This window comes from Mizuhopecten yessoensis, unplaced genomic scaffold (assembly GCF_002113885.1).
Source record: "Mizuhopecten yessoensis strain PY_sf001 unplaced genomic scaffold, ASM211388v2 scaffold455, whole genome shotgun sequence".
NCBI classification, from domain to species: domain Eukaryota; kingdom Metazoa; phylum Mollusca; class Bivalvia; order Pectinida; family Pectinidae; genus Mizuhopecten; species Mizuhopecten yessoensis.
The window spans coordinates 78,189-103,248 of NW_018403555.1; the positions used below are offsets into that span (position 1 = coordinate 78,189).

General features: G+C 34.6%; 1 protein-coding gene across 1 annotated transcript in view; it reads left to right on the top strand.

Moving 5' to 3' along the window:
* The window catches only part of LOC110449450 (ceramide synthase 5-like), a 32,285-nt gene extending 18,152 nt beyond the window's left edge, over positions 1 to 14,133 (top strand). The window contains exons 3-9 of the mRNA XM_021496329.1: positions 664 to 770; positions 2,028 to 2,085; positions 3,015 to 3,065; positions 10,339 to 10,560; positions 11,842 to 11,948; positions 12,766 to 12,925; positions 13,529 to 14,133. Of these exons, the coding sequence (XP_021352004.1) occupies positions 664 to 770; positions 2,028 to 2,085; positions 3,015 to 3,065; positions 10,339 to 10,560; positions 11,842 to 11,948; positions 12,766 to 12,925; positions 13,529 to 13,675 (852 nt within the window). The 3' untranslated portion in view covers positions 13,676 to 14,133. The remainder of the gene's footprint in view (positions 1 to 663; positions 771 to 2,027; positions 2,086 to 3,014; positions 3,066 to 10,338; positions 10,561 to 11,841; positions 11,949 to 12,765; positions 12,926 to 13,528) is intronic.
* The last annotated feature ends 10,927 nt before the right edge of the window (positions 14,134 to 25,060 follow it).

A 25,060-nucleotide genomic window follows, 5' to 3' on the forward strand; every position in this document is an offset into this window, starting at 1 on the left:
AATTACAATGATACATATGGATTATACTTATTTAAAATCAAGTGCAAATGACCAACTTTAACTTTTTTGGATTCAAGATGGCAACCATTGTCACAGTTTTACTGAGACAATAATAATAATAAAGTAAATTCTATTGGACTTTTTTTTATATTTTCCCATTAACCTTATAGGTCATTTTTATCTTGCCTTGCACAAAGTACTTTTGAACTAATATGCAATCATTATTGATAATGAAAACCTGTAGCTGAATAACTGGCAGTCAATTTAGTACAAATAAATCAGCTTAAGTATGTAAGGACAAATGTCAGTAAAAGAAATCAAAATCTTCTCTCTGTGACATATAACGTGTATTCAGTAGAGATCTTCGGCCTATACCTGTAGTGTAAATTGTTTATTATTGCTATCAAGTTTGTTTGAATTAATTTGTCCTTGACACTCCTTGAAAGTCATAGGTGTTAGATGTGTTTTCAAACACCAATAACAGGTGAGCAATGCAGGCCTGTTGGGCCTTTTGCTAGTTAGATTCAACCAAACACATCTAAGGTTAATATACCTTGTACATGTGTGTTAATTGTTTTGCTGTTTAAAGTAAACTGGAAAACATCTTGATCTGCTTCACACAGATTAGAATTGTTAATGATGTTTTTGATTTACTGTAAACAGGAATTATCCAAGAAGACAAGTCTAACAGAGAGACAGATACAGAGATGGTTCCGACACAGACGCAGTCGAGAAATGCCAGGCAGGATGCAAAAGTTCAGGGAATGCAGGTATATACCGAGTCAATCCTTCCATCATCTTTTACCTCAAAATGCTACTAGTCCTGAAGGGCTAATTAAGTGCATTTTGACTGAAATTGGCCTGGGGTATCCTTGGGCAAGGGGACTCAATCTTGTATCAACAGATTTGAAGAGTGTGACCCCCTGAAGCAAAGGGGCAGAGCCCAATAGTGGATATTGAGGTAGTTATTTTAAATCCTTTTCCTTGTGTATGAAATGAAGGAATTTGATCAAATTTCATATAGAGAATCCTTGGGCAAAAATGAACCCTGGGGGGCAGAGGGACAGGTCCAAAAGTAGAGATAGAGTAAAGTCCTTTAAATCCTTCTCCTTCCATATAAATGCAGGGATTTCTGCTTGATTAGTTAAAAGCAACCTTGGCCGATGGGGATTCAATTTTGTTTAAGTTGAGGATGTGGCCTTGTTGGGGGCAGAAAACTGGGGCCTTATAGGGATCTATCTTTAAAACCATATTTCTTCTGTAGAAATGGAGGGGTTTTAACCAAATCAGGTTTAAAGTGTCCTTGGTAAAAAGAGACTCAATTTAGTATAAACAGAGGGTTGGGGCCCTCTACGGGAAATAGAGGTAAATTTTAAAACTACTTCTCCTTCCGTACAAATAGAGGGATTTTAACCATATTTGATAGAGAGTATCATCGGGTAAAGGGGACTTTATATTGTATAAATGGATGCTGTGCCCCCCCCCCCACCTCACTCAGGGGGCATAAGGTTGGAGCCCAATGTTGCAATAAAGGTAAATCTTTAAAAGACCTTCTTCCATACAAATTGAGTGATTTAAACCAAATCTAGTCTAGAGCGACCGTTAGCTAAGGGAGACTTAATTCTTTATGAAAGCCAAATAGGGGAAACAGATGTTAATCGTGAAATCCCATTATTGTATGTAATACTTATAGCTAGGATTGTTTTGCCATAATTGCTTAAATATAAAGGTGAGTAATACAGTTCCTCAGGGACTATCATTTATTTTCACCTGTTCCAGGGTATATAATCAACTTAACTGGAGTGTTATCAACCCCTCCAGAGTATTATCAACCCCTCCAGAGTACTATCAACCCCTCCAGGGTGTTATCAACCCCTCCAGAGTATTATCAACCCCTCCAGAGTATTATCAACCCTTCCAAAATATTATCAACCCCTCCAGAGTATTATCAACCCCTAAAGGATATAATTAATGAAACTGGTAACTTTAACTTTTATGTTGACTTTGTTTTTATTTCTATTTTTTAGCTGGCATTTCCTGTTCTATTCCTCAAGTTTCTTTTCGGCGATATATATCCTGTGGGATGTAAGTTTATATGTTTGTGTTCTTTTTTCCATGTTAAAATTAACTATTTGCAGCGACTTTCAGACCAAAAGAAAGCATTTTTAGCTCTCTAGGGGTTTCCTTTAAAAGACTACTTGTCCAAAATGGTTAAAAAATGTACTTAATTGGCATGGAACATCCCTTTTGCACAGAAATTTAATATTTTGTTAATGAAAGGAGAATTAACTTAAGTGTGTTTTAATCAAATAGAAGACTACTTTTCAAGCATGGCTTAATAATGTATTTGGTTTTGAGCATATCTATGACAAGGGAATAAATTGTTTCATACAAGATTGTGGTCTCCCTGAGGGTATAGAGGGCCAGGTCTCAATAGAGAGAATGTTGTACAATATATCTACTTAAGTAAAGGATTTCATCTAATTTGGAAATAAACAACCCTCCCTGGACCAAAGGAATAAGTGATAGCTACAGAACTCAATTGAATCACTATAAAAGCTAATTAGTTGATCGGATGGCAGTAATAAAAAAAGTTATTATATATAATTACAAGAATTGTTGAGTGATACATCATGAAAATAAAAATATTATTTAACAGAAATTTCTTAAAGTATAGAAATATGATATTGCATGTTTATTGTCAAAATTTTCTAAGATTTCACCATATTCTTATTGCAGTAGGAGGCTGTAATTATAAGTGCCATACTGCTAATATTTTTCTTTATTGCATGCATTGGATGTTATAATTACCTTGGGTAGTTTGCACTGGTTCTGTTGATAAATAATCAATTCATCTAATAATTAGTCTGTGGACTCAAGCCAAGCAAAGTTACATATAATTGTAGTAACACGTATCTATCACTGGAAGGTAGCAGATAATCTTAATTTAGCATACATCACCCTCATGTATTGATTTTTTACTCAGTCAATTATTTACCTGATTAATTTTTCAGAAGCCGTACTTTTGGGAATCTAAGTACTGTTGGATAGACTATAAACACCAGGTAATTTGTCTACGTTTATCATGTGGTTGTGATGGTGATAGCACTTTGGTTACATGCTACTGTTAGGCATGAGCAGACTTCACGTCTTTGCCGCAGATAAAAGGTCATACATCAGCGTCAGGGCCAACAACAGTGCTTTCACCCTGTTTTAACCATTGTATTGGTGTTCAATTTTCCATTTTGTAAATTATCAGCTGATTATAAGATCTTTAGTGGTCTTATAAAAGCAGACAACTTGTGATATTATATAGATGTAGGGTAGACCGGGGCAAGTTTAGTTAGGCCCCGGGATAAGTTCCCCTTCCTCTTATATTTTGGTCTTGAGCAAATATTCACAACCTTATGAATATTATCAGTTTAGTTGGCTGTGCAGGACATTCACACGAAAAAATGGTGAGGAAAACTAAATAATAGAATTACTAAAAGGGAAAAAGTTACTTTTGGGAGGGTAGAAAGAAAATCATGACCTCACTTCTTTCAGTTTTGTGATCTTTCTGTAGAGCATTTTGCTACTTATTTACATCATACATGTAACAAGCTAACAGCTTCGGAGGATGGTATACATAAAAGCCTAGTATTGACTTTTATATTTCTGGAATATAGGATTTTATTGAAATATCAATTTTGGGTAGGTTCGGCCCATGAAACCGGGGAAGCTCAGCCCATGCATCAAGTAAAATGTCACGAACTTGGTGGGAAAATCTGACATTACATGTTTTATAATTAATGGATAACACTAAATGTTTGTGTGGACTTCGTGGTTTGAAGCCATTTAGATCGTTTCATGGTACAAACTTTCATGGATATCCTATAGTAACAAACAGTAGACACATGGATATCCTATAGTAACAAACAGTAGACACGTGGATATGCTATAGTAACAAACAGTAGACACGTGGATATCCTATAGTAACAAACAGTAGACACGTGGATATCCTATAGTAACAAACAGTAGACACGTGGATATCCTATAGTAACAAACAGTAGACACGTGGATATCCTATAGTAACAAACAGTAGACACGTGGATATCCTATAGTAACAAACAGTAGACACGTGGATATCCTATAGTAACAAACAGTAGACACGTGGATATCCTATAGTAACAAACAGTAGACACGTGGATATCCTATAGTAACAAACAGTAGACACGTGGATATCCTATAGTAACAAACAGTAGACACGTGGATATCCTATAGTAACAAACAGTAGACACGTGGATATCCTATAGTAACAAACAGTAGACACGTGGATATCCTATAGTAACAAACAGTAGACACGTGGATATCCTATAGTAACAAACAGTAGACACGTGGATATCCTATAGTAACAAACAGTAGACACGTGGATATCCTATAGTAACAAACAGTAGACACGTGGATATCCTATAGTAACAAACAGTAGACACGTGGATATCCTATAGTAACAAACAGTAGACACGTGGATATCCTATAGTAACAAACAGTAGACACGTGGATATCCTATAGTAACAAACAGTAGACACGTGGATATCCTATAGTAACAAACAGTAGACACGTGGATATCCTATAGTAACAAACAGTAGACACGTGGATATCCTATAGTAACAAACAGTAGACACGTGGATATCCTATAGTAACAAACAGTAGACACGTGGATATCCTATAGTAACAAACAGTAGACACGTGGATATCCTATAGTAACAAACAGTAGACACGTGGATATCCTATAGTAACAAACAGTAGACACGTGGATATCCTATAGTAACAAACAGTAGACACGTGGATATCCTATAGTAACAAACAGTAGACACGTGGATATCCTATAGTAACAAACAGTAGACACGTGGATATCCTATAGTAACAAACAGTAGACACGTGGATATCCTATAGTAACAAACAGTAGACACGTGGATATCCTATAGTAACAAACAGTAGACACGTGGATATCCTATAGTAACAAACAGTAGACACGTGGATATCCTATAGTAACAAACAGTAGACACGTGGATATCCTATAGTAACAAACAGTAGACACGTGGATATCCTATAGTAACAAACAGTAGACACGTGGATATCCTATAGTAACAAACAGTAGACACGTGGATATCCTATAGTAACAAACAGTAGACACGTGGATATCCTATAGTAACAAACAGTAGACACGTGGATATCCTATAGTAACAAACAGTAGACACGTGGATATCCTATAGTAACAAACAGTAGACACGTGGATATCCTATAGTAACAAACAGTAGACACGTGGATATCCTATAGTAACAAACAGTAGACACGTGGATATCCTATAGTAACAAACAGTAGACACGTGGATATCCTATAGTAACAAACAGTAGACACGTGGATATCCTATAGTAACAAACAGTAGACACGTGGATATCCTATAGTAACAAACAGTAGACACGTGGATATCCTATAGTAACAAACAGTAGACACGTGGATATCCTATAGTAACAAACAGTAGACACGTGGATATCCTATAGTAACAAACAGTAGACACGTGGATATCCTATAGTAACAAACAGTAGACACGTGGATATCCTATAGTAACAAACAGTAGACACGTGGATATCCTATAGTAACAAACAGTAGACACGTGGATATCCTATAGTAACAAACAGTAGACACGTGGATATCCTATAGTAACAAACAGTAGACACGTGGATATCCTATAGTAACAAACAGTAGACACGTGGATATCCTATAGTAACAAACAGTAGACACGTGGATATCCTATAGTAACAAACAGTAGACACGTGGATATCCTATAGTAACAAACAGTAGACACGTGGATATCCTATAGTAACAAACAGTAGACACGTGGATATCCTATAGTAACAAACAGTAGACACGTGGATATCCTATAGTAACAAACAGTAGACACGTGGATATCCTATAGTAACAAACAGTAGACATGTGGATATCCTATAGTAACAAACAGTAGACAGGTGGATATCCTAAAGTAACAAACAGTAGACACGTGGCTATCCTATAGTAACAAACAGTAGACACGTGGATATCCTATAGTAACAAACAGAAGACAGGTGGATATCCTAAAGTAACAAACAGTAGATATGTGGATATCCTATAGTAACAAACAGTAGACGTGTGATATCCTAAAGTAACAAACAGTAGACACGTGGCTATCCTATAGTACCAAACAGTAGACACGTGGATATCCTAAAGTAACAAACAGTAGAAACGTGGCTATCCTATAGTAACAAACAGTAGACACGTGGATACCCTATAGTAACAAACAGTAGACATGTGGATATCCTATAGTAACAAACAGTAGACGTGTGGATATCATATAGTAACAATCAGTAGACATGTGGATATCCTATAGTAACAAACAGTAGACACGTGGATATCCTATAGTAACAAACAGTTGACATGTCAATATCCTATAGTAACAAACAGTAGACGTGTGGATATCATATAGTAACAAACAGTAGACATGTGGATATCCTAAAGTAACAAACAGTAGACATGTGGATATCCTCTAGTAACAAACAGTAGACATGTGATATCCTATAGGAACAAACAGTAGACACGTGGATATCCTATAGCAGTAGACAAGTGGATATCCTATAGTAACAAACAGTAGACGTGTGGATATCCTATAGTAACAAACAGTAGACACGTGGATATCCTATAGTAACAAACAGTAGACATGTTGATATCCTATAGTAACAAACAGTAGACATGTGATATCCTAAAGTAACAAACAGTAGACACGTGGATATCCTATAGTAACAAACAAAAGAAATGTTAATATCATATAGTAACAAACAGTAGACACGTGGATATCCTATGGATATCCTATAGTAACAAACAGTAGACGTGTGGTTATCCTATAGTAACAAACAGTAGACATGTGGACATCCTATAGTAACAAACAGTAGACACGTGTATATCCCATAGTAACAAACAGTAGACACGTGGATATCTTATAGTAACAAACAGTAGACACGTGGATACCCTATAGTAACAAACAGTAGACGTGTGGATCTATAGTAACAAACAGTAGACATGTCAATATCCTAGAGTAACAAACAGTAGACACGTCAATATCATATAGTAACAAACAGTATACACGTGGATATCCTATAGTAACAAACAGGAGACACGTGGATATCCTATAGTAACAAACAGAAGACACGTGGATATCCTATAGTAACAAACAAAAGAAATGTTAATATCATATAGTAACAAACAGTAGACACGTGAATATCCCATAGTAACAAACAGTAGACACGTGGATATACTATAGTAACAAACAGTAGACACGTGGATATCCCATAGTAACAAACAGTAGACACGTGGATATCCTATAGTAACAAACAGGAGACACGTGGATATCCTATAGTAACAAACAAAAGAAATGTTAATATCATATAGTAACAAACAGTAGACACGTGGATATACTATAGTAACAAACAGTAGACATGTTGATATCCTATAGTAACAAACAGTTGACACGTGGATATCCTATAGTAACAAACAAAAGAAATGTTAATATCATATAGTAACAAACAGTAGACACGTGAATATCCCATAGTAACAAACAGTAGACACGTGGATATACTATAGTAACAAACAGTAGACATGTTGATATCCTATAGTAACAAACAGTTGACATGTCAATATCCTATAGTAACAAACAGAAGACACGTGGATATCCTATAGTAACAAACAAAAGAAATGTTAATATCATATAGTAACAAACAGTAGACACGTGAATATCCCATAGTAACAAACAGTAGACACGTGGATATGCTATAGTAACAAACAGTAGACGTGTGGATCTATAGTAACAAACAGTAGACATGTCAATATCCTAGAGTAACAAACAGTAGACACGTCAATATCATATAGTAACCAACAGTAGACACGTGGATATCCTATAGTAACAAACAGGAGACACGTGGATATCCTATAGTAACAAACAAAAGAAATGTTAATATCATATAGTAACAAACAGTAGACACGTGAATATCCCATAGTAACAAACAGTAGACACGTGGATATCTTATAGTAACAAACAGTAGACACGTGGATATGCTATAGTAACAAACAGTAGACGTGTGGATATCCTATAGTAACAAACAGTAGACGTGGGGATATTCTATAGTAACACCAGTAGACACATGGATACCCTATAGTAACAAACAGTAGACGTGTGGATATCCTATAGTAACAAACAGTAGACACGTGGATATCCTATAGTAACAAACAGTAGACATGTCAATATCCTATAGTAACAAACAGTAGACACGTCAATATCATATAGTAACAAACAGTAGACACGTGGATATCCTATAGTAACAAACAGTAGACATGTGGATATCCTATAGTAACAAACAGAAGACACGTGGATATCCTATAGTAACAAACAGTATACATGTCAATATCCTATAGTAACAAACAGTAGACCCGTCAATATCATATAGTAACAAACAGTAGACACGTGGATATCCTATAGTAACAAACAGTATACATGTGGATATCCTATAGTAACAAACAGTAGACATGTGGATATCATATAGTAACAAACAGTAGACACGTGAATATCCCATAGTAACAAACAGTAGACACGTGGATATGCTATAGTAACAAACAGTAGACATATGGACATCCTATAGTAACAAACAGTTGACACATGGATATCCTATAGTAACAAACAGTAGACATGTGGATATCCTAAAGCAACAAACAGTAGACACGTAGATTCTATAGTAACAAACAGTAAACACGTGGATATCCTATAGTAACATACAGTAGACATGTGGATATCCTATAGTGACAAACAGTAGACATGTGGATATCATATAGTAACAAACAGTAGACACGTAGATTCTATAGAAACAAACAGTAGACACGTGGATATCCTATAGTAACAAACTGTAGACATGTGTATATCCTAAAGTAACAAACAGTAGACACGTAGATTATATAGTAACAAACAGTAGACACGTGGATATGCTATAGTAACAAACAGTAGACATATGGACATCCTATATTAACAAACAGTTGACACATGGATATCCTATACGTGGATATCCTATAGTAACAAACAGTTGACACGTGGATATCCTATAGTAACAAACTGTAGACATGTGGATATCCTAAAGTAACAAACAGTAGACATGTGGATATCCTCTAGTAGCAAACAGTAGACGCGTGGATATCCCATAGTAACAAACAGTAGACAGGTGGATATCCTATAGTAACAAACAGTAGACACATGAATATCCTAAAGTAACAAACAGAAGACACGTGGATTTCCTATAGTAACAAACAGTAGACACGTGGATATCCTATAGTAACAAACAGTAGACACGTGGATATCCTATAGTAACAAACAGTAGATACGTTTATCATTCAAATTTGATGTATTTATTTTTCGTGGTTCAATAGCAACCACGAAAACCACAAATGTTTATATACAACGAACATTTCATGTTTTGCACAATGCTGATTCCAATGTGTGCTATCTTCAACTTGCCCCATCCAATCGTCTGACAGAATGAGTTAAATAATTCTTCAAATACAGACGTGTTAGCCCATTTGCTATTACTTCATGAAAGGCATCGAGTTCCATTCCAAAAAATGTATACATACACATAAATTTCAATAAATGCCATATTGCCCGGCAGAACAAATGGGCCAAACCTGCCCCGGTCTCCCCTACTTGTCACCAATTTAATAATTCCATTTGAGAATGATGAAAGTCCCTTTGTTGATAACACATTATACAAACTCTTGAGCCCTATACATGGTTGGCTAAGATAGAGGGTTGGCAATGTTTGAAACCACTGTGTGCTATAGCAGGCACGGATGCGGTGACTGGCATCTGAGGGGAACTTGTGTCTGGCCTATAAACAGGGGCTTAAAGTAATCACATAGATATTATTTATTTTTGGCAGACATTGATGAAGGTATCTATTTCAAATGTGGTGTTATATATTGCTCTTGCATCTATTGCCTTTGTCAACTTACATGTATTCGATAAAAAACCCAGGAACAGCTGCTCATACAGTCTGTTTTTTGCAATAAAAATGATATATTTCAAAGAAAGCTCAAGCTTTGGAGCAATGAACTATAAGAAGCCTATGGAAATTGTTGGTTACGATAATCGTGTTGTTTCTGTGTATAATTTAGTGCTTAAAATGGATTCGTGAAGTCTACGTGAAAAGTGCTGTAGTATTATTGTGTGATATACATGTATATCTATTTAACCCAACTGAGAATATTTTTTTATTTTTTTCATTTCAGCATGTATCGAATGATGTGTTCTGGTTCTACACCATCGAGCTGGCGTTTTACTGGAACCTTGTGTTTACCGTGCTGTCCGACCACAAGAGAAAGGACTCCACCCAGATGTTTATTCATCACATGGTCACTATCGCGCTCATCTACTTCTCGTTTGCCATCAACACGGTCCGCATTGGTGCCCTCGTCATTGTTGTCCATGATTCGGTAGATCTCTGGATGGCTGTATGTACATCAAGTATTGATTTACTTATTTTTTGGAGACACATAATTATAATATTACGCTGACGCCACTTTATTGGGGTCATATGGTGTTACCTATATTCGTCCAATCCTATCCCTATTCACTATCACAGCTCTGTAGTGATTTCATATCATAACAGATTTTTACCAAATATATTGACTTCAGCTACTCATTCGGTCAGTATCACAACATATATATTCACTGAGTGAAAAGCCAATAATTGTTAAATATCAGTCAACCTAAGAGAGATAATTAGCCTTGACTTGGTTCCCAGGGAGGGGGGGACTATAGGTTTTAACTCCATCCAAAAAATGTTGTCCAGGGCGTATCTTCTGTATAATATCTCACCAGGAGTAACTAAATTTTGTATGCAAGTAGATCGTAGGATGGCGGAGTGTCATGTACTAAAAGAAGGTCTTCAACCTATGGTTTGACCTTTGACCACAAACTTTGAGAAAGTTTGTCCTGGTCATATTTTATATACTTTTTTCACCTTGAGTAAACCAGTTTGGTATGCAAGTAGATCTTGGGATGACGGAGTGTCAAGTACAAAAAGTAGGTCACCTGACCTATAGTTTAACCTTTGAACTCTATCTTTGAATAATTTATTTTCTATACAATTTACCTGGAGTACCAGATATGTTTTGCAAGTACATCCTGTGATGGTGGAGTTTCAAGTACAAAAGTAGGTCACTGTGAATTTTGATTGTCCTTGACCTTTTGACCTAATCATTTTTAAGAATTTGACTGGGGCATATCTTCTGTACTGTTTTTCCTGGAGTAACCATACGTGATATGTAAATATGTATTGGCTGGCCAAGTTTGAAGTACAAAAAGTAGGTCACTGTGACCTATATTCTGAGACAGGTGTACTGTACAGTCAATACAGAAATCATTACTGATGGGGGACTGGATTACCTGACAATACCTGGTTTTGTTTATCAGGTGCATACTTGCCAACTCTCCCTATTTAGGAGGGAGATTCACGATTTTGTACTTTAAAATTTAGTATTTTCAACCAATAAATTTGCTAAGCTATTCTAATCTAATGATTTCATCTGAAAGAACATTTCAAGATATGTCATTTTAAAGTGTTTTTTTGTCTTAAGGGGTATATACACATATTTTGTTTGTTTTAAAATACCTCCCCCCCNCAATACAAGCCATCAGGACGGCTTGCTTCATTAAAATCCAGAAGAAAACCCATTGACATAAGTTGACCTGATGATGGTAATTATAAGAAATTCAATTTTCATTTTCAGGGTGCCAAGATGGCCAATTATTTGAAAAAGGATACACTAACCGACACAATGTTTGGCATATTTTTTGTGGTGTGGCTACTTACCAGACTCTACATCTACCCATTCAAGTAAGTGTGTGATATAGACAAAGATTTTCATTTCTCCCATAACTACTATTGATTTCATTACTCCCATCCATTGATTTAGTCATCCGTGATACCATTTAATTGGTTACATATTTTCTTGAGGAAAGGAATTAAATAACCGTCAATCTAGAGGTTTTAGTATTACTTTTAGTACCATATTTACGTGTATATATATATCCAATTCATGATGCAATTCTCATAAGTGAATTTCATAGAATATACCACTTGTTGAAACTCAAGAATGAACTCACCCAAAATATGAACATAAATCATAAACAATCGTATTACATTTAATCCTTTCTATATCTGAAATAAAGGATACCGTATTTATCAAGCAATCAGCCCATGGTTGCTTATGTGGCAATGCAGTAAAAATGACAGTAAATCTTATATCATTGTCCTGTGATAAGTCAAATTAATTATTTTGAGTCCGACATTATGTGTTGGGCCCCCTGGGCTTATTGCCGGATAAATACGGTAGTCACAGACAGCAGAGGGAACAGTGACTCCTGGGCCCAGTTGTTCAAAGGGTGATTAGCTTAATCAGTGATTAGCGCAAATTTCAACTTTTGTGTATCTTTGAAATGCAATAATCAACCTAGTTCAAACTTTCTAGATATAAAGTATTTAGTAGAGTAAATGTACATGTAAAATGACGAGTTTTTACCTTGTATATTGAAGAAATTATTAAAGGTTGAAAGATGTCGTTAAACAGTGATTAAGGTAATCATCTTCTGAACAACTGGGCCCTGTTTGTATTCGGTTACACCTAGAAAATGAATATGTATCTGTACTGCAGGATGGTGTGGTCGGCTTCCTTCGAGTCCCTACAATATCAGGCTATGTGGCCGTCCTATTGGCTCCTCAACGGTCTCCTCTGGATCCTACAGGTTCTACACGTCATCTGGACGTTCATGATCCTACGAATCGTTCTCAACAAATTCACTGGCGAGAAAAAGGTTAGCATTCACCTAAGTCGTAAAGTGGTTAAAGAGTTCAGAAGACAGCAGAAAATCCAATAATTGTCCAATCACAACATACCCAAACTTTTAAATGATCTGAACTTCCATCATTAATGTCCTGAATAGTCACACCAACAAAATTCTCAACAGTGTAATAAAGATCATTGATGGTTGAAATGCAGGTCAATCCTTAAAAAATGCAGGTCATTTTGGTGTGCAAACTTTTCATAGACATCAAAATCGGTAATATTGGCAGACATACAAATAATTGGTAACTGGAAACATGTTTGAAAGATAATTTAAACACAAACTTAGACATGTGTACCTATAGGTCCAATCACAGATCAAGTCATACCTATAGGTCCAATCACAGATCAAGTCATACTTATAGGTCCAATCACAGATCAAGTCATACCTATAGGTTCAATCACAGATCAAGTCATACCTATAGGTCCAATCACAGATCAAGTCATACCTATAGGTCCAATCACAGATCAAGTCACCAACAAAAGTCCTGATAATTAAGATTTTATGCTGAATGATAAACAAAGATTGCATTGCTTACCTTGACTTCTGAATATATGAATATTCATTTTACAGGTTAAAGATGTAAGGAGTGATACAGAAGAGTCCACGGGTAAGGAGGAAGAAGGAGAGAAATCTCAGGAACGTGATGTCATAGTCAATGGCTCCCCAACCCTAAGAAGTCCAGACTCTGTAGGCCGCAGGAAAAAATGTAAAGCATAGAAACCAGCATGTTAGACAGGGACACACAAACTCCACCAAGCTACTTCAAATGTACGTTTCCCTGTAACGTTCAGATTCCGTCCACAAGCATTAATATTACTGTCAGTAATTCTGTCAAAGGTGATTTTTGTGAGAGCAAAAAAGTTCATAATGATGCATAACAAAATATTGTCATATATTTGATTCAATTGAAGTGATTTGCTCAAATATGAAACCTGGAAATTTCAAGCATTTATTTTTCTATATTAGGACTTGATTATTATACATGTAAACCTTCCTATCACCAATTTATTGTATAAAAAGACACAACTTAAAGCTCACATGCATTCCTGAAAGGCCAAGTGAGTGTATGCCTTGATAAGACATCCATTTATCATCCATTATCGGTTAGCTTTTCACTTAAAAGCTTAACCTAGAGTTACCATATTCTGTCTTTGCGTATTGCAGAGTTATCTTCTCTTGGGAGCAGGTATTGATTGTTACGTCACTTGTTTGTGAGAGTAACGTCATCGATTTTTGAGAAAACAACGTAATTTTCTCGCACAAACCAATGACGTAACAATCAATACCTGCTCCCAAGAGAAGATAACTCTGCAATACGCAAAGACGGAATAGAAGATCTGCAGTTTTTTACTTGTAAAAAAATGTAATTTTACTTAAAGTGTTCAGTTTGGTATGCAAAGTTAAATCAACTGGTTAGTTTCAATGGATCTTTCTTTAGTGGAGAATTTTTTTCTGGGTAAATACTGCATTATGCTGTGATAACTTACCCCTGTCAGCGTTCTACCTTTGTATAATATCTGCTACCATACAGTGCCCTGAAGTGCAGAATATCATTCCATTTATCATATCTACATACTTTCAAATATTTGTCATTGGCCTAAATCATATAACCTTAACTACAGTATAAACTGGAAAATCATTGATCATTGAAAATAAAAGGCCTAAAATGCTTGTTACCACATAAAAGTGTGTCGGTGCAAAATCTTGTGTACAACGAAAAAGGTTTGTCTGTGTGTAAAGTTTGTTATAACATAAAGGTGTAAAGTTTGTTATAACATATAGGTGTGTCAGTGTAAAATTTTGTTTTAACATAACGGTGTAAAGTTTGTTATAACATAAAGGTGTGTCATTATAAAGTTTGTTATAACATAAAGGTACGTCGGTATAAATTTTGTTTAAACATAAAGGTGTTCAGTTTGTTATAACATAAAAGTGTGTCAGTATAAAGTTTGTTATAACATAAAGGTATGTCAGTATAAAGTTTGTTATAACATAAAGGTGTGTCACTATAAAGTTTGTTATAACGTAAAGGTGTGTCAGTATAAAGTTTGTTATAACATAAAGGTGTGGCATTATAAAGTTTGTTATAACATAAAGGTATGTCAGTATAAAGTTTGTTATAACATAAAGGTGTGTCTGTGTGTAAAGTTTGTTATAACATAAAGGTACGTCAGTATAAAGTTTGTTATGACATAAAGGTATGTCAGTAAAAAGTTTGTTATAACATAAAGGTGTGTCAGTATAAAGTTTGTTATAATATAAAGGTATGTCAGTATAAAGTTTGTTATAACATAAAGGTGTGTCTGTGTGTAAATTTTGTTATAACATAAAGGTACGTCAGTATAAAGTTTGTTATGACATAAAGGTATGTCAGTATAAATTTTGTTATAGCATAAAGGTATGTCAGTATAAAGTTTGTTATAACATAAAAGAGTGGGTATTAAAGTTGTGAAAGTTTCATGTTGTCAAAATATGGCTGCTATGTGTTATTTAGGACAGAGGGATATATATTATATACTTTTACAAAATCGTACTATTATGAAGTAATGAACTGTTTGTTAACATCCATTTCTACAGTTGAATTCCATTGTAACCATATCTATTTTCAAAATTTTGAGTATTTAGAAACAAAACAGGAACTCCTGGGGTCCCACAGTGAACCTTTCCACTGCTTACAGTACCCTCAATGATGATATACAGGAGTTTGAATGGTACAGTATCAAAATCAAACTCCTGTATATCTCTCCAAGGGAAACCTTTGAGATGTGGAAATCCTTGTGATTTTAACAGGTGTGGTGGTAAAATTGAAGTTGTTAATGATTTCAGTTTGGTTTTTAATGAAAAAATACAAAGAACCTGAAGTTTACACACTTAAAAATACAATGTTTAATTGATTGCTGTTCTTTTTATAAACAAAAATACATTTTTCTAATGTCTTTTCAATACAACAAAAACGAAAAATTCTTTGATGAAATTATTGTATGACGCTGCAAAACACAAATTCAGTTTCATGTTTTCATTTAATACAACAGATGGTCCAAGTTTTGTATGTCTGATAGTTTTATAAACAAAGTTCAATGATTTTATATGCCTGTAATTTTTATAAAAAAACCCACTATCATATATACAAGGTTCTTTGATACTGGTATTAAGTTCTAATTATAAACATACACTTTCTTAAACAGTAGTGCCAGTTCTATGTATCTAATGTACAATGTTTTTTAACTTATATGGATTGCTGTTATACACTATACACCTCTATAGATGATTTTGATGTCTCATATTTATCTACTTATTGACTTTTTGAAGAAAAAAAACATATCAATGCTAGACATATATTGTTTTGTTTTACCTTTTTATTGGGAAACATTTAATGATTATTGAATATATTATATTTATAGTCATTCTTATAGTGAAACCAAGGTGTAATTTCTTCACTATACACTCCTGTATTGTTATTTATAAGGTAATTTGTTACTTGGTATTCCGTCTTTGCGTATTGCAGAGTTATCTTCTCTTGTGAGCAGGTATTGATTGTTACATACGTCATTGGTTTGTGTGAAAATTACGTCGTTTTCTCAAAAATTGATGACGTTACTCTCACAAACCAATGACGTAACAATCAATACCTGCTCACAAGAGAAGATAACTCTGCAATACGCAAAGACGGAATAGTCCTTTGTATATTGGTATGAAGATCTTGGGTGATGAAATATGTAATACTGATATGAAAATAGTGCTGGAAAAAAGCTTTTATTTCCTCTTTATTGTCAGGACAGATTTGGTATTAATCTATCTTACAGGCCAATCTTTAAAATGCTTTGATTTCTATTTCATAATAAATATTTTCTATTTAAAAAATATATTTTTGGATGTTAATTGAAAGAATATTCAGGTACTGTAAGTTATAGTAATTTTGTTATAGATTATTATTTTTTTTTTCAAAATTCATAACTTTGTAGAAATATCAATGCAGTTTTATAAACAAATATATATGTCTTTATAGACATGAAGTAAATTGAAACTGAAAATCTGTAAAAATTTCTTACATTATTGTGTTTCCAGTTTATCAATTGTGGTCTCCCTATGTCCCCATTGGACGAAGTGGAATACGTCCAGTCAGTTTATCAATTGTGGTCTCCCTATGTCCCCCATTGGACGAAGTGGAATACGTCCAGTCAGTTTATCAAGGATAATCTATATGTAGAATTGATCATCCTAATTCGCCAGTCTATGCAACCAGTGTTTTAATTTCTATTAGTCATTAAAAAGAAAACAATTACCTCTGTAAGTGTGTAAAAAAGGCGAAGCCAAACACAATTCAGCATTTTATAATTTTTAATTTTTTTTTATATAGAATGCAACACACATAAATGTAAACGTTTCCTTTCACCTCACTTAATGGCATCCATTAATATTTGAATTGTGATATACTGCAGCATCTGACATTACCGACACCTCACTTTGAGGACATTTAGTTTTTTATGTCCTGATTTTAAAGATATATCCCTCATTACCTGACATGATTGTACGGCCCCAAAAGACTGCATTGTCTTTTATCCAAGCATTACTGAAACCAGGTAACAATACTGTATAACGACACACTGTCTTATATGACCAGCTGATAATGTCATTCATGATGTATGTGAAGTGAGGTTTTAGGTTATAAACAAAGCCATGTATACGATAATGCCCTTGATTAGCACATTACCAAAGAACTTCATTACCTTGCCAATTTGAAATTTTCGAAGTTGCCCCCTCAGATACTGACACATTTGAAAACCCTCGTGAACATTGTGAACCCGTGAACATTGTGATCTCGTGAACATTCTGATCATGTTTTGCAATGTATAATCATTTTTGGCATACTTACCAAAATGTAAATTTATACCCTTGTATTTGGCAGACATATATTTTAGCCTTTAAGTTTCTTAAATAGGCGTGCACACCTTTCATCCATGATAAAACAGCCATGTCAGCATCCGAACACTTTTATAAAATAGCATATCACTTTAGCAAAGACTAAATTTGACTTCTGTGCGTATGATTTTATCAAAATGTTTAATCAAAAACATTAATCAGATCCAATCCTAGTCTGAAGTTTGTGATATGATGTGTTTATTAATAAAACATGTTGATGGGTTAGTAAATAAAACTAGCAAATTATTGGCATATTGTGATTTGAACTTCCTTTTATTATATATCATATACCTGTGGCATATTGATAGATACAAGCAGACTCCGATGGTGTTTATAATACATTGAAATCATCTGGTGAGTGGTGAAGCATAAAGTTAATGGGAGTTTATAAATAAGATTATTCTATTTTGTTATCAAACAAAATAAGTGGCATGATGACAGCTTTGACAAAAATGGTCGACCGTTTTTTATATTCATTTTTAATTAGCATTTGTTTTATATCTGAAAGCATACTTACAGGTTCAGAATACTACACCATACAGTTGTAGAAGAATGCATATTTTGTGATTTGCTGAAGTAATTTTGTATCTAGATGTTATGCTTATTTTACATGTTTGCTTGTTTTCTTACCTTTTAATATTTATATATATTATTTCCTTTTAATATTTATATATATTATTTCCTTTTAATATTTATATATATTATTTCCTTTTAATATTTATATAATTTATCATGTTTTTATTTGGTTTTACTTAGAATGTTGAAAGTACAGTGTAATTGTACTGGAATTATTCCATGAAAAAAATGTACAAGATATGACAAGATAAAGAGAAGATTATTCAGCATTTTACATGAAGTTACAGTTATTCAGAATCTCACATCAAGTCTTCTGTCCTTGGTTCTGGGCCTTTAGTCAGATTTTTTTTGAAGTAGGCTCACATCTTCTCCATCATATATTTTTATCAAATTGTGTATATATATCTATTTAACGAAGCCTTGTCGAGCCTGCTACTTCAACAGTAAAGGATTTCAGTAACCTTTTGCAAAAAAATAATCTTGCCTGACTTATGACCCAATGCATGCACAGCTAGAGACTGGCCACCAGCCCCTAAGTTTTTATGAAGAATTTCTCGACTGCATTTTACTACTAGCTTATCTCCCCCTAGTTTAGAACTTAGGGTCTCTAGAATCAGACATCCAAGTGATCAAAATTATTAGAGTTACATTTTTTTCTTAATTGTTAAATATTCCAGAGACGGTGGCCAGTCTAGCATACCTATCGTGATTCAACCCCTTTGTAATGAGTTATGTCCCTTGATGTAAGCATGTTTATTTTGTATATGGAAGAAGAAGCATTAGAATCAAATAATTTCTGCATTATCTCGTTTATTTTCCATTTTCAAACGTTTAACAATCAAGAGAATGATGGCAACTGTTATGAAATGGGACTGTGAGGAGTTAGTTGTCGTTAACATCAGGATATCAACACCTAATTGGTTTACACATCAGGATATTAATACCTAATTGGTTTACAAGGTATTGAAAGTATTAACAAAATATTACATCACAGTTAAAGTAGAGTTGTTGCAAGGATGCCAAACCCTAAACAAAGAAATCCTTAAGTTGTACAATAATGATCTATATCCATGTATAGGCTTGATGATAGAATTATATAGCTTAATTGATGAAATATATTCCTGTTTTGCTTTTCTCCCTTTGATTGTTAAAGGCTAAAGTTTTCTATATAGATGAGACGAGCAAATATGAACAATCCAAATCGAGTATCATAAATCTTATATGAAGGGAAACTTATGACAGATTATTTTTATCATATAATACAAAGTAACTTTTATAATTGTGATCTGAAACAAATATTTTGCACTAGGCCGCCTCTGAAACGATGAAAATTGCGTCCGCTTCACAATGACGTGATGTCACATTGATTGTTCCTATTCGATTGTGACGTCATATCTGGAGTGATGTTACACACGTAACATGAACATAATTTATGTGATGGCTTTATGACATAACACAGTATTCATATGATAAATAGAAATATTTTGATACGACAAACTTATGATTCCCATAAATTGCTAACCTTTTACCATTTCAATAGATACAGAAATCTGAGGGCAAAGTAACAATAATGCTTATAAAGGGCTTAAAATCACCCCCTATTTGACATATCTATAGCGTAAACATTCCCAAGCTTTTCTGTTCTCTGCGAAGATTTAACTCAATTTGAGCAAAATGCAAGATTTGTTGAATTCTTCTAATTTCAAAAAGTCAGAAATGAATGAGGAAAAAGGTGAGTCTTTCTCCAAAATAAATAGGTGTGGCAGGTATAGATATACATTAATGTAAGATACACAGGGTGGTCGGGTGGTGCAGTGGAGAGCGCACTCGCCTGTCACCAAGGCAGCCAGGGTGTGATTCCCTGATCGGACGTGAAAAGGTATGGGTTCACCTGCCCCGACCACGTGGGTTTTCTCCGGGTTCTCCGGTTTCCTCCCGCACTAAGACTCTGTGCGCTAACATCCAGGCCAACAAGAGTGATTAATATAAGTGGAATAACTTGTTTCATAATTGTTGTAAAATAAATAAAGTTTATATTTATATATTTTTAAGGCACATTCCTCTACTGTTACTGTGTTCTAGTTATTATCTCCCTTGAACTGCTTGTCCATTTTTATTTAGAAGTGATGATTTTTATTCACTCCCTAGGCACCAAAGTCGCCACCAGTCATCGTTTAGTAAAATCAGTGTACTAAAACAATGGTTTTGGTCGAATGTCAATGATTGTACATCCTAATGATCTTGTTCTCTGAACGATGAATGCATGAGATAGACCCTTCTGTTCTTGGAAATCCACACGTTTACTTGATTTGTATTATTATATGTTCAAGTATATTTTTATACCTAATGAAAACGATGAGTTTGTTTGATATTCGTGAATCTCGTTTACATATAAAAGATCCAGTTTAACATAATGATAACGAATCCTAAAGGACTTTAAAAAATGTGTTCAATATGTAGGTAAACCCTGTAAGATTTTAGTGTCTGAAAAAATTCCAAAGGATGAATTGGGTATTCCATCTTTGCGTATTGCAGAGTTATCTTCTCTTGTGAGCAGGTATTGATTGTTACGTACATGTAGGTCAATGGTTTGTGTGAGAATTACGTCGTTTTCTCAAAAATTGATAATGTTACTCTCGCAAACAAATGACGTAACAATCAATACCTGATCACAAGAGAAGATAACTCTGCAATACGCAAAGACAGAATACTGCTGTGAGTGACTATGTCATACTGACAATGTTGTAAGCGTTAAGTTTGCAATACTGATAATTTTATTGGCATAAATTGACTTTATTTTGTAGATATTATATTTTTTGGTGAGGATTTTAATTTCGATTTGTTATGTAATGGAAATTTATTGCGTAAGTTACATTACACAATGATTTCTTTTTGCGTAAATCAATGACATAAAGCAATGAAGTTCAAAACAAATAATCCAGCGACTTTGAAGTAAAAATATTTTTATATATATTATTGTTAGCGATACTGTTATACTACAAACGTTAAACCAATAAATATATTTATCAATACATATCATTTATGTGTAAAACAAATTATTGAGTGTATATACATATCAAGTATTATACAAGTGTGAACAGGCACAAGCACTATAGGATTTTAATTTTTCAATTTAGTTTTTGTTTTATTATAATATTATATACATACTATGTGATAAATACTGTTCCGTATTATTTTGGTTTGAATATAACTATAATATACATATTTATTTCCCACCAGACTGGTCTCGGGTGTCCGCCAGTGCTGGAAAATACCTTCTTTCCCTAGTCAATGTACTTGTAAGCTTGTAAACACTTTTCGAACCAGTAAGGAACAAGAATAAAGACAACAGACTTTGTTACATAACCCCTGCTGAGACGCAGGCTGAGGTTTGGGTGTAACAGAATTCATCTTACTTTAACTCATTTACCCCTGATATTTCATAATTGAACTATTCCAACCTTTGAATTGGAAGAGTTCAAATGTGTCTTCAGGGGTAAATGAGTTAAGGTGTTAGGTTTCATTAGTTCCATTAGTTCCATTCATCTAATCCATGAGTCTGGATAAATTGTGATGTCACAAAACAAGAGTGCTGCCAGTGGCACAGAGTTTCCTAATTTTATATTGTTAGAATAGGTATCCATTAATCTGTCCCAGAGGATGTGATATGGGTTAGATCAATTCAAACCTCTGGAGTGAAATATTGAATAGTACCCTCGATAAAACTAGAATCTAAATTATTATGTTTCATCTCTCAGGATCGAACCACCTTATCTATAACTCTCAGTGCTTTATATATGCTTTATATAGTACATATACTAGGGGAAGGGGGGGGGGGGGGGAAAAGTGGCTGTTACACCGACATGACTAGAGATTAAAAAAAATATTCCTGCTTTGGAAAACATATTGAACCAAACTTTAATGAGGAGAAATAAAGATGAATTAAAGAATCAGTGCACTGAGTGTAAACATGTAACAAGATAGATAATGATTCCAAACCATGGTCACTGGTCAAAGTTAAGGGTAGATAACTGTATGAATGAAAACCTACAGTGGAAGTATCTAGTGTTTTGCCTGATATGAGACAGGGATCCTTAAGGTCATTAGTTTGTTTTAAAAGAAACATGCTTCATTGGATCATTGTTTCTATGTTAGCACCGGTGTTTGTTTAGGACAGATGTTTGTTTAGGACCAGTGTCTGTTTAGGACCAGTGTTTATAAATTCATGTACTTATGGGGCATGGTTGATTGTGTAATGCTAGTGAGACTGTTGGAATGTACACTATTTTGCCAATAAAAAAGTTTGTTTTTTTCAAATTGCAGAGTTTATATGTTATTTGTTGTTATTTTCACATTGGCAGTAAGAGTGGACGACCCGGGTCGTATTGACAATTAGAACCCCACTTCTCCCTTTGGTCTAATGTCTAAGATGTCGCTGTGTATAAAAGTAAGTGAACACAAATGGTTACGGGATGACGCACCGTTTAGGTCGGTGCATCCTCGACACTCCAAGGGTTTGCGCTCACTTAGGCTCTTTGCAACCTCGATTATGTCCTGATAAAATTGAAGACTCCGTGTGCGCCAAATTGTGGATGAGACAAGAAGACAAGTTTGATCTTTTAACGTACATAAAAAGAATCGGGCGGCCGTGTAACGGTAAAATTGAATGGCTTCGAAATGGGGTGTCGCTCCATTGTAATCTTCAAAGGACAGCCTAGCTATATAGCTAGCGATTGATCATGGTTAAAGGTTTTCAGCCCACCATCATCCTGCGTTCGTGGTCCGTCGTCCATTGTACATGTCCGTCCTTAAACAATTCTTGTTATCGGTATTTCTCAAGAAGTACCAAAGGAATCTTTCTCAAATTTTATATGTAGGTTCCCTTTGGTCGTTAGCTGTGCAGCTCAACTTTTGAGACTGATCGGATAAACAACATGGCCGACAGGCAGCCATCTTGGATTTTGATAGTGAAAGTTTGTTATCGCTATTTCTCCAGAAGTACAGGAGGGATCTTTCTCAAATTTGATATGTAGGTTCCCCTTGATCCCTCGTTGTGCATGTTATATTTTGAGACTGATCATAAAAACAAAATGGCTAAAGGAAGAACTTAACAGATCTTTCTCATATTGCAATGATCGATTCTATTTTTTTCACATTAAGTACTGTACTAGTAAATATGTGAAATGACAAACTCACTTTGAAGGTTGACTTTCATACACATCAGTATTAAGTTTAGATCAAAAGTTACCTCAAGGTGCATTTACTGTTAACACGACTCGATCAAACAGATTAGAGGAAAGAAGAGAAAAAATCGAACTGACAAAGAACGAATGAAGATGGTACAATGGTGGGCGCCAATATCCCTCTGGGATCTCATGTTTAATCCTATATCAATCAAAACGCTACCAATCTGCCTTCAATGTTGCTACGACATATTCCATTAATGCAGACAGCGTAAGTGAGCGTAATACAAAAACTGGCCATTAGTGTGATATTCTTACCTCCAAAGGCAACGAAGGGTGATTCATTTCTGGACGAAAATTTAACGTTGAGATTTAAAGGTGTACGTAGATTAGGTATGTGGAATGTAGTATATTACTGAAGGCCTAAGACTATTAGCATATATGCACCACATCCATTTATTATGCAACGACACTAATTTTTATGTTTTTCTAGAAATTTAAATGTAGGCGTATCATAACGGACTGTTGTGGATGTCATAAGGAAATTATTTATTATATATCTTTTTAGTATTTATAAACTTACAATCCGCGAACACTTTTAACTTTCGGCAATGTCAATTTTAGATCAAACTCGTTTATGTTGTTTTCCCCAGTCGGAAATGATCGACTATTCTAATGATCGCTTTGGGGTATTGATACAATCTGACCAGGAGGTGTTAAATGAGCATAAAATGAGTCCAGATTCAAAATTACGCCTAACAATTGCAAGGTTTTTACTCATCGGCTATTTCACTAGTAAACGATTAACTATGAACTTCGTGTACGGTGAAACTACGTTAATTTCGATTCAAATGGTAACAGTCTAAATAAACTCTCGTGTAAAGCGAGAGAAATTATACAAAATATATTCAGTGACTTGCAACAAGGCGTCTTTGTCCAATTTTGTGCGCATGTGTCCAATTAAGGATTAACTTGAATATATTTTTCATGTTATGGAGATATACACAAAAAAACCGGAGTGTACTCTTAATAAACCGCTGCAGCATAATGTAACTCTGTCATAAAACCCTTTTTCATCCTTTCGTACCAGCCCAGATTCCTGGAAATTACAACTTTAGCATACTTTGGTAAGTTAGTAAGGTAACATAGTGGCAACGCAGAGTAGATACTTAAAAGTAAAATATAATTATTACACGGTAATTGAGTGAGACAGTTGCTATTTATTAAGTAATTTGTTCAAAGCCTTTTACAGATTTATATCATACAGTTAACACACTTGAACGGACCTATCAAGTCGTTGGTCATGCGAGTGTCCGATGATCCGTTCACATTATGCTAACGATGTTTTTGAAAGGACGGATTCAGAGGAAAGGACGTCTTCAGAGGAAAGGACGGATTCAGAGGAAAGGACGGTTTCAGAGGA